At 39.3% G+C, this 11,382-nt stretch overlaps 1 protein-coding gene across 1 annotated transcript; it reads left to right on the forward strand.

Annotated features, from left to right (window-relative positions):
• The first annotated feature begins 181 nt into the window (after positions 1 to 181).
• LOC119019185 (serine/threonine-protein phosphatase 2A catalytic subunit beta isoform) lies at positions 182 to 11,275 on the forward strand. The gene is made up of 8 exons (XM_037097541.1): positions 182 to 611; positions 2,096 to 2,134; positions 4,264 to 4,434; positions 7,215 to 7,388; positions 7,611 to 7,700; positions 8,435 to 8,596; positions 9,245 to 9,363; positions 10,535 to 11,275. Exons 1-8 carry the CDS (start codon positions 510 to 512, stop codon positions 10,605 to 10,607), a joined length of 930 nt encoding a protein of 309 aa, XP_036953436.1. The 5' UTR covers positions 182 to 509; the 3' UTR covers positions 10,608 to 11,275.
• The last annotated feature ends 107 nt before the right edge of the window (positions 11,276 to 11,382 follow it).

The following is an 11,382-nucleotide window of genomic DNA, read 5'->3' on the forward strand; positions in this document are numbered from 1 at the left end:
GATAAAATAATGTGAGGTTTGTTTTAATGCCATCAGGTTCACAAACATGAGCTTTCATTCAAATTCAATTTATGGAGAAGAAGAACTGATTATAATCTTTGAGCAGTTCCCATATGTCCATGCGGGGTCGCTGGTGCGCTGAGTCTGCGCGCTGCTGAAATGCCCGGATGTTATTGTAGCTAGCTCTTTTAGCAAATCGGCTAGCCGCTGCGACGCCGCTGCCTTTTGCCGCTACGGTCTGTCGCATCGGGGACATTCGACCCGTTTGACTCCCCCAGCCAATATAAACTCTTTTTTAACGTTGGTAACTTAACCTCGGTGATTTATCATGATAGAAGTTGACTGAACAGTTCGTTAATTTTAGGTCTTATCGTTGATTTTTCCAACCGATTTGGCGGGACTAGATCGGGTTAACAATACGACAAGCTAAGCAGCTAGCGTTGAGACACAGGCCAGTTTGTTTTTTCAGGTAGCTAACACAGCTAGCTTAGCAAGCTACCGCGGCTGTCATGGAAGACAAATCTTTTACTAAAGAATTAGACCAATGGATCGAACAGCTAAATGAGTGTAAGCAGCTATCGGAAAACCAAGTCAGGACACTCTGCGAGAAGGTAAGTCGGTTACAACAATCCGGGTTTTATTCTGTCGGTCGGCCTCGCTTTCGGTGTGGCCTAGATTGCAATGGCGGCTGCGACTAATTTCTGGAATGAAGTCACGGCAAGGCGGCTATTTTCGCCCCATTTTCGGCCAGTCATTCGGAGTTTTCCAATCCATTACAGCACGCTAGCAGCTAAATATTTTTTCAAAGTGTTGCTAAGTGTAGTGTCCAGCCTCAATGAAGTGTGCTAGTGTGGACGGGTTCCGAACAAGCGTCGTCTCGGATCAGACGGGCCGAAAATTCACATCTTTTACATCATTACCAGGAAATAGACTGAGCCCATTTTATTGCCAGACTGTTAACGAGGCTGCGATTTACGCACAGACCAGGACTTGGTATACGTTTTACAATGGACCTGTTACATTGTTTAAATGTTGAAGCTAATTGTGTATTAAAGTATGTATGCGGGATGATGTGCACCGCGCCCTGTCTTTATCGATCAACCATTTATTGCATAAACCTGTCAGGCCTCTGTGTTCAGACGTCACTTCAGCTTTTGTTGCACCATAATATAAATAACTCGTTCGTTTGCTTTTCTGAATCATTAACCTTTAATGTGATTCGAGCGCACACCATAAGCACAGGGCTCACAGAGAGGCAGCAGGTCGTCCTCCCTCCTGAATGTGTGGAGGATTTTGTTAGAGTTAAATGAATGGAGGAAAAGACTGAAAGCTCTGTTTTTGTCAAGTAAAACAGACACAATAGCAGCTGATTTGCCTTTTTTAGCCGATTAAAAACGTCTCCACATGACACATTTGGAAAAATATTTACCTAGAAGGATTACTCAAGTAGGCAATCAACAGAAAAATGAGCAGATCCTCCTCAAATGTGAGGATTTCCTGCTTTTCCATAATTGTGTAGGATTTTAAATGAACTGTTTTGGTTCTCGATTGTTGGTCTGACAGAAATGTCTCGTCTTTAATGGAGCTAAGTGTTGAATATGAATTGTTATTTGAATTGTTTGCCTTTTTACAAAACAGTATTATATTTTGTGCCTGTTTTGACATTTTAGTTTTTGCTTTATAGTGATGACGACAAACATGCCAACGTTCTGTTGTTGTATTTCTAATTGGACCTAACTCAGTTTATGATCTCAGATGAGCACTAGGTCTGTTCAACAACATGAGATGACTCAGAATCAGAAAAACATTAACAATACGTTAACCACAGTCAAGACTTTTTTTAAAATCATTTTCACCATTCAACGCTCTGCTACGGTGTCCTGTGAGGTCACACAGTCCTGACGCCTGAAAATAACCCGTCAGTCTGTCATGAAGGCTAAACGTGGACGTGTGTGACATGAATTACTGTTTGTGTGTCCGTCTGAAGAGTTTTAACCTTCTGTGTGCTTACATGATCACTGAGCGTATGAAAATGTGGTTGGTTGTGAAGTTGGTTATTTAAATTAAAAAAATGTCTGTATGTTTGTCTCTCCAGGCCAAGGAGATCCTGACCAAGGAGTCCAATGTGCAGGAGGTGAGATTTTGCACAATGGCAGACAAAAAAACTGCCCGAACTGACTTCCTGTACCACATGCATTGTAGTGCTGGAAGTGTGGGTAGATGGATGGATGGATAGTTATCAGACAAGTAAATAAATCTAAATGATAAGAAAGGTGAAACCAAACAGAAATATTTTGGTTGATTAGTAATTAAGTGATTAGTAATTAAGTGATTTTCAAAATCTCCTCATTCATTTTGCTCCAGTCAATAAGAACAGAGGAGGCGACTCTGATGTTGAAACCTCTTTGTTAAATGTAAAGTCAAAATGTTTCTGAGCAGGGAGGGAAAGAAGGATCAATATCTTGCTCCAAGTTGTTCCTGAATGAGATTTTTAAATTCTGATTAAAAGATTGATGCTTCAGAGGAACCCGAACATTATTTTTACAGACTAACATTGAATAGAAGTTCCTGTTTGACTAAAGTTCTTGGATTTAATATGGATTTCTTTTAACATTCTAAGATGATATGCTGACTCTTATTGTTCCCTCTGGCGTGTTTGGAGTCTCTGCAGTCAGAACAGAATCACACCATGTTTACATGATAAACTGTGTCTGCTGAGCTGCTGACATGCACACACGCACATACACACACACACACATACACACACACACACAGTCCTTTTTTTTTAAATGCCACAGGGTCTTTTTTAGAAACAGAAGTTTGAGTCAGTTTGTGTATAAAAGGCTTATATTGATTATATAGTTTAAAAGAAGATGGCAAAAGACATGAATTTTTACCATCACTTTTCAGTGTGTTATACTTTCCAGTATACTCTTGTTTTGACAGCAGGTTACAGTTCAGGTGTTAGTTCTGCTAAATTGACCTCTAATCCAACTAAACATCATCCTGTTAGAGAACTTCTCCTTCAATGAGGAAATAAACCATTTGAGGAAGTTGCTCTGTTTTATTGTTCAGAGAACTTCAGAACTATGTTGAGTGTCTTTTTATTCCGTATGTTAACAGTGTTGATCTTCAGATTGTCCACTTAAGTGGACATTTATCAACAGGAAAGTTAGTTCGACACTTTTTTAAGACATTATCTATTGTCGATCCTGACTGATCGAACAATTGTAGATATTACCTGACAATAAAATGAAATGAAAATTGAATGTAATATATTAGTTGACATTCACTTTTTACTTTCAGAAACATTTTCCCAAAGTAGCTTTAAATAATGACCAAGATTTTCTGAGACATATTTTCAGTTAAACACCAAGCTTTATTGTCAGAGGTGACTAACAGTAGATTTAATCTTCAAGTAAATGTTAAACAGTAATCATCGGTTCAAGTATTGTAAATCAGTAATGCCCAACTTGTTTGTCTTGAAACAAAATAATAAAAGTTAATTCTCCACCCTGAAAATAATAGTTGGAGCAATATAATCTTAATTAAACATCCATGTAGTAGAAATATTAAGTACTGTAGAGCTGCAGAGTCGCACTCATCTACAGGTTATTTTATGAAAGTCACAATATTAAATGTCCACCATTATGTGCTGCAGTTTCAACATCAGTAAGCGAACATCAAATATAGATTTTTCCACATTTCCTCTAAAAAAAAAAAAAAAGAAAAGAAAAAGAACGAGCCTGACGATCACAAACTTAACTGGGTATACTGGAACCATTCACATTGTTCCTGACATGATTTCTTACCAGTGGAGCTTTGACCTTTCTGCTGCTGTTACAGAATACAATAACTGTATTGTCCAACTGAAGCAAGAAAATATGAACACAAACATCTTAAGATTTAAACACAAAAAAACATTTAACAAAACAAATATTTCATCATTTTGCAGAGAGTTCATGTTGTCCAGCTCACACTTGTAAACATGTTTACTGCAGTTGGTTGATCACATGAGTTGCTTTTAGGATAGAAGAATCGGTGTAGATCTTTGTCTTGCCAGGAGTTGTCGCTATTAATCAGCCAATGTTTGAAATATAAAACTGAAGAAGCTGGAAACCAAGTCACAGACATGATCCCAACTAAAAAGGAGTAAATGGGTTATTTGATTAAATGCTGCTATTCTACACTCATAGACCAAGCAAGGAAGAATCAGTTGGTTTGGCTGAGACGATCCTGTGACATTGTTACCTGTGTCCTCAGGTGCGATGCCCGGTGACGGTGTGCGGTGATGTCCACGGTCAGTTCCACGACCTGATGGAGCTGTTTAAGATCGGAGGCAAGTCACCCGACACCAACTACCTGTTCATGGGAGACTACGTCGACAGAGGCTACTACTCTGTGGAGACGGTCACGCTGCTCGTCACGTTAAAGGTAAACACTGTCGCTGTGTTTGAGACAAAATGTGTCAATGCAGATATGGAAGTCAATATTTTCAAACAGTCTTCTATATTCAGTTCCTTCACACACAAAATAATGTCATTTGTGTCAGCAGATGTTCTCCACCTCTAAACTAAAGTTAGGAGTAGTTAAGTCAAACCATCAGACCTCCAGCAAACAGTCACCACTGCTGCAGGAAGTTCATTCACTGATGGACCAAGACTAGTGTCCCACACCAGTCTGTCACCGAGAGCAGCCCCACCATCCGTGATCTGGTGTTGAACGTTGTGTGTTAGCTGCTGAGAACAACAGAGGACACTTACAAACATCCTTTAGGGTCTTTTCTTAAAGATAAATAAATAATTAAAATGTGGAGTCATGTGAGATTTAGCTGTGACCCTAATAAACACCAGCAGCAGATTAATAAACTCACACTTAACTTATTCTGAGTTCAAATACAATTGGGATTGGAGAGTGTCTGCCAACATTTAAGAGAAAATGTGAATTTAAATCTACCAGCTGTTTGATCATCAGCTGATTATTGGCCTTTTTACTGTGTAACACCACAGCCATGCCCACCTGAAACAAAATCAGACATGTGACTTATCTCCTGATGAGTTAACAATGATCTGTATGACTTACTATTAAAACATGGCAGGCTGAGGAGTGAAAACAGCTTCAGTCTGTTCTATGTTCTCATAGAAATGTAGTTGTGGTGATTTGTGTGGTGTGTGAATATAAAGCAGTCAAAGGTTTATGAATGACTGTCTATCACAAATAACTTCATGTCAAGCTCTGTCTGAATGCAGATGCTTTAGTGGCAGGTGTGTTATCAGCCCGTCCAACCAGAGGTGTGGTGCTGCTCGTTTAAACACCTCTGGACTCCTGTGATGGTCAGTCAGGTTAAAAGATCATGTAACACCACTGCTCCCAGGGTGAAAAGTTTACATACATTAGTCAACTGTAGCTGACCTCACGATTAAATCTTAGACTGACTGACAAACATCAACATGTCAAATAAAATTTTTTTATTTATTTGAAGAATTGTATTTCCTTCCTTGTGCTGAGTGAATTAAGCCTCTTTGGAAACGTTGATTGTGAGGAAAAGCTGCAGTGACAAGGCCGTCACTAGGAAATCATAGTTCGGCTAGCTTTAACTTGGCGCAGTCAGCTTATTACAGCACAGCAACGTTGTTGATTTCTTAACACGCCTTGAAATTTGTGGCTCACTCTGTGTGAGTTATTAAATGACAATAGTGCTAAAACAAATATTGGAATTCATTTATTGAATACCCAGACAGGTCTTAATCTACCTGGGCAGGCTGCCTAGTCACGCTGCATGGTGTGTTCAGGGACAGTATGAGTGTATGTGTGTAGTTAAACACAGCTAATGAAAGAAAATAGACTTGAAGCACAAAAACAGCTTTCAGAAGGCGTGAGGTAACAGAGCTGTTGCATAGCGCGTGTCAACAGCTGGATCGATTGAAATAAAACACTCATCTTAAAAACATGACATCTGAAGGGCCTCCTGAACGAGCCAGGTCTGTTCTCAGCGTTCAAACAAAATGGATTTCTTAGAACATTTGAAAGCAACGGGCCGACGTGTTCGAGCGTATTCATTCTCCAGAAGCCGACATTAAACCACATAAGATGTACATTTCACTTACGGCTTAATAATCAGGTAGAGCATGTTGTGATATTTTACTGAAAACATCACGCTGTAATGTTTTTCACGCTTTCTGATTAGTCAGACTGCAGTGTTCACTTCAGTCAGCTGTGAGAGACGGCAACACAAACATTTCATACTGAGCTGTATGTTGAAGACTTGGCTCTGCGAGGCTTCCAGCCTGCTGACATTTGATTGTTTATCTTGACAGTTCAGATAAGCGGGAGAGTAAACCAGTTGATCTGGCTGCCTCGATGCATTTAGAATAACCTCCTTGACTCTAAACTTGACTTGTTTCAACAGCTTCAGTGTTCATTCCTCTCATCTGGACATCTGCGCGCTGCTGTGCTCACTGTCTCTGTGTTGAGAGTTTTACTGTGAAGATTTATTGTGTCATTAACACATTTTAAAACATGATGTAATGATCAGCTGTCATCAGCTGACTGAGCAGTGTACTGACATGTGAAATGTTGGATTCAGGAGGTTACTGGAGGACAACATTTCATGGAGTGGATAGTAATACAGTTATGTGATGCAACACCTCAGCTCCAGTGCTGATTCAAACACATCGTCTCCTTTATTTGAATAAAAAAGCCAAGTTAATGTTGTCAAAGCACGAGCAGCAGCAGCAGAAACTCAAGAAGTGAAAGATGAAATCAGGAACCATCTGATGAGACATCAGGTGTCAACTTTCACTTTTTGATTCTGCTGCATCTTCAGCTGTAACAGCTCGCTGAGAGGCGCCTACACAGAACTAATAAATACATCAAGACAGCAAATTGAATCAAGTTATCAGTCTATGTTAAAACCAATACGAGTGTGTACCGGTGTGACAATGAACATCTTGATGTCTGTTAATCTGCAGACATCAATTCAGATGTTACCGATCAATGATGAGAAATGTCCAGAACAATTTCATAAAGACTGAGTTGACATTGTTAAATGTTTTGTCCAGACAACAGCCCCAAATGTTAAGATTTTCAGGTGACTATCGAATGAGACAAAAAACAAGAATTTTGTTTTGTTTCGTAAAGTTTCAGCTCTCAGTGAAATCATTGGTTAGTCGCAGCTCTTTTAAATGATTTCTCTTTGTTGTTCCGTTACTCAGGTTCGTTTCCAGGAGCGAATCACCATCTTGCGAGGGAACCACGAGTCGCGGCAGATCACGCAGGTCTACGGCTTCTACGACGAGTGCCTGAGGAAGTACGGCAACGCCAACGTCTGGAAGTACTTCACAGACCTGTTCGACTACCTTCCGCTTACCGCACTGGTTGATGGACAGGTAGGACGGTCAGCCGGGGAGGCCACGCTCGTCTTTAATGAAATTACATTAATTAGATTTTTTTGTCTTGAATTTTGCTTAACTAGGGGTGAAGTTCCATTTATGTTCAGTGACTCGGTTCCAGTTTAGTGATGAGAGAAAAGTGTCCGTTGTTTGTAAAATATTATCTTTTTTGTTTAGATTAAATCTTTTGGACTGAAATTGTTCCTCTTTTTATTTCAGATCTTCTGTCTGCACGGAGGTTTGTCTCCCTCCATAGACACTCTGGATCACATACGAGCTCTGGACCGTCTGCAAGAAGTCCCTCATGAGGTAAACACACACGCAGATATAATGCTGTGACAGGTTTTACTGTGAGATCATCGTTTCATTGACATGATCACAAATCACAATGTTACTGAGGAACCAGAGTTGAATCGTAACAAGTCTGATCCTGTAGTAAAGTTCTTTCAACACGTTTGTTTTGGGCTCTCAGGTAAAAACTCCTTGAAGATGTAAATCTATAAAGATTCCTCCCAAGTGTGTAGTTTTAATATTTAAAAAAGGTACAGCAGCTTTTAAAACAGCATCTCGCTGTAGTATTACTTTGGCAGATGAGATTATTAGTAATCAAGGACAATGATAATATCTAGAGATGATGTACATCAGCAGTAAAAACACAAATCTTTACTATTCGAGTATTGTACTGTACAATTGTAAGAACTTAACTTTAGCATCTTATTTTCCATTTTACTTGATCAGGTACTTTGCAGATTCAAGTGTCTGGTACTAGTGTGTGTTAACAATCAGATAGTATTGTGGGCGGGGCAGTCAGAGTTCTGCATTTATTGGCAGTCAGACAGAAATACACTTGAAAGTCCAATAAAGCTGATTATCAGCCCTGATAATTATTCTGTCCCTCGTTATTATCAAACAAAAGGGAGGAAATGGTGCATTAGTTGGGGACTATTTTTTAGGTAAGAATACGTGGCAGCAGGACGGTGTGTGTGTTCATGGTGACGAAGGGACGACACTGCGTCTCACTGGTGTTTCCTCTCCTCTCTCAGGGCCCCATGTGTGACCTGCTGTGGTCGGACCCTGATGATCGTGGTGGGTGGGGCATCTCTCCCCGTGGTGCCGGCTACACCTTTGGACAGGACATCTCTGAAACCTTCAACCATGCCAACGGCCTCACCCTGGTGTCCCGCGCCCATCAGCTTGTCATGGAGGTAAAACACACGCATGAGTACTGTTTTTGTTGTTGTACCATTCACATCTTTAAGTAAAGAAATAAAAGGCAGCTTTCACATCTTCTGGAGCTCAAAGTGATCTCATCACATCAGCTTTTTATTTGACAAATGGTGAAAAAAAAGAAGAAAATTCAGTGTACATGTGGTATATGATGAAAACAAGGAGTAAATCTTTGTGTGTGACAAGTTGAACTAACATATATTGGGCATTTTTTGTTCCATCTCCTCTGAAGTGTGTAACGTTCCCTCGTCTCCTTGATGAATTTAATCTGTTCGTATAAAACTAGAACACACACATTTAAACTTTAGTCCTTTTGAGTGTGTTTTAGTCACGCTGGCACTAAGTGGACGGAAGAATCCAAAAAGTCCTTACGTATCCATGGCAACATGAAATAATGAAGTGGTGCTCCTGTTTCTGTGTCAGTTTCACTCCCACTGAGTCTCTTCACCTGAAACAGACTTTGTGTTCGGCAGCTGCAGCAAACTAGAAATAAAGTAAAAGTGCGATCCAAAGAAAAAAACGAGAACAATATCATGAACAGTCAACTAATTAATTGATTGATGTGTAATTGTTCCTCTGCAGGATGATCTTTGAAACGTGTTAACATAAATGTGGTGTTTCTTCAGGGCTACAACTGGGGCCATGATAAGAATGTGGTGACCATCTTTAGTGCTCCAAACTACTGCTACCGCTGTGGAAACCAGGCGGCCATCATGGAACTGGACGACACTCTGAAATATTCTTTGTAAGTATTAATACATTAACATTCAGTATCAGAATTGAGCGCGTCCTGAGATAACTTGTATCCAAACGTGTTTCCGTGACAGCTGTGCAGGTCGTAATTTTTTGATCATTTTAGGACTGAAATTGGGTTTGAATTATGCTTTTATTCCAGCAATTTGCACTGAAATTGTAGATTGTTTCCAGCTTCAGAAATAGATCTTAACACTTGGTCATATTGGCCCAGACCTGATGTCAGGCCGTCAGTACCTTTGTTTAGATTGGTTGGTTGAGTTTGGATCTCTGTTCAGTCACACGATACACAAAAAGATTGACAACACTTTTTTATTGGTTGTTTTTGTGACCTGTGGATGAAACGCCAGCAGCTCTGTGAAGTCTTGGTGGTTTTTATGATAAAGATTTGGCAACTAAATACACAATTTGGAATTTCTAACTTTGAGACATAACTTTCAGAATTATCGATATTCAGTACTATTTCTATTTAAAGACAAATATAACAAGCAAAAAACAAAACCAGTTATAGTTTATGAAAAAAATGTGTCGTAATTACTGTATATGATATCTGCTTCTAAGGATCAATATTTGTGGCCCAAACTGAGACTGAAAATAATCAGATTCATAATCAGATATGATTTATTGTTTTTGTTGTTTGCTGTTCATGAGTTCAAACACAGTCTAGTTACAAGTATATTGGAACTAGGCTAGGTCCTAACATTAGTTGCTAATATTAGCATGCTAATCTCCTGTTCAAGTGAAAGTTGTTAATTGACAAAATTCTAAATTAGAGAACACAAACGAAAAACAATGTCCATCAATAACATCAGACTCAGTCCCCAGATGGCGTTAGCCTGTTAGCTTCATCTGAGCTTCCTCCACTCATCCAGAAGTCTGAATTTAACTCTCAAACACATCTACAGAAAACAAAAGGCAGTTTATGTGGATTGATTTTAGTTTAATAAACGTAATTGTGATGTTGTAAATTGTGATGTCTGTACAGTCAACTCATTTAAATTTAAGTTATTTGGTACTAACTAGATTGTAGTTGCTAAGAACAGCTGATTTGACACAATTAATTTACAAATGTTATGTTGGATCAACTCGTTTTCTATTAAAACACTTTATCTGATGTCTGTAATAGTGATGTCATCGCTGACAAACTTTGTCTTCCTCCTCAGCCTTCAGTTTGATCCCGCCCCCCGCCGCGGCGAGCCCCATGTGACCAGACGCACTCCTGACTACTTCCTGTGAATGTCCAAAGCCATCCCTGTCAATCATCCACAAAGCTCCACCCCCTGCCCCACCCCCCACCCACTCATTTTGGATGGAAAGATATTAATAATAATAATTACTGTACCAGGGAGAAATGAAACAAACGATTGGCTGATGAACCAAGATTTTAACAAAAAGAGAGAAACTTAAAGAGCGGCCCCCTCTACAGTCTTGTTTTCAATATGCTGTTATTAATGCTGTGCTTCTGGGGAAAAACAACACGTACAACTATGATCTGTTTTCTTTATTTTTTTGTTTATTACATGTTTGAAAACGAGATAATAAAACTACCAACGTGGACCAAATGTGCCATATTCTGATCCTTTTACAACATGTACAACGCGCTATGTTTCTTTCTGTTGTTTTTCTTTTGTTTTTCTTTTTGTTTTTCTTTTTTAGACCAGCACTATAACCCGACCTACCTGACGTCACCACCACACCACACATCTCATGGCATATGTGCTTTTTTCTGTTGCAAGATAATTTTAAAAAAGAAGAAAAAAAAAAGAAAAAAGTTTGCTTCAAGTAGTACAGCTGTCAGTTTTAGCTGTCCAGGCTGCAGCCGGTGGTCATCTCAGCAAGTATATTACTGTAATTTGAATAAAGACAACAGACGTATGAAATAAAATGTCCTATTGACAAACTAGTGGGCTGCGTCAGTGTCATTTCTTCAGCTCCTTTCATCATTAAAAAGCCAGTTTACATGGCTGATGTCCTTTTAACACTGAAAAATCCAATAAAAATTTTTTTTTAT

This window comes from Acanthopagrus latus, chromosome 5 (genome assembly GCF_904848185.1).
Source record: "Acanthopagrus latus isolate v.2019 chromosome 5, fAcaLat1.1, whole genome shotgun sequence".
Lineage (NCBI taxonomy): Eukaryota > Metazoa > Chordata > Actinopteri > Spariformes > Sparidae > Acanthopagrus > Acanthopagrus latus.

Coding starts and splice junctions, on each gene's coding strand:
- LOC119019185 (XM_037097541.1), top strand. CDS start 510: ATGGAAGACAAATCTTTTACTAAAGAATTAGACCAATGGATCGAACAG. Junction 612..2,095: donor TCAGGACACTCTGCGAGAAG/GTAAGTCGGTTA, acceptor TTGTCTCTCCAG/GCCAAGGAGATCCTGACCAA. Junction 8,597..9,244: donor CCCATCAGCTTGTCATGGAG/GTAAAACACACG, acceptor GTGTTTCTTCAG/GGCTACAACTGGGGCCATGA.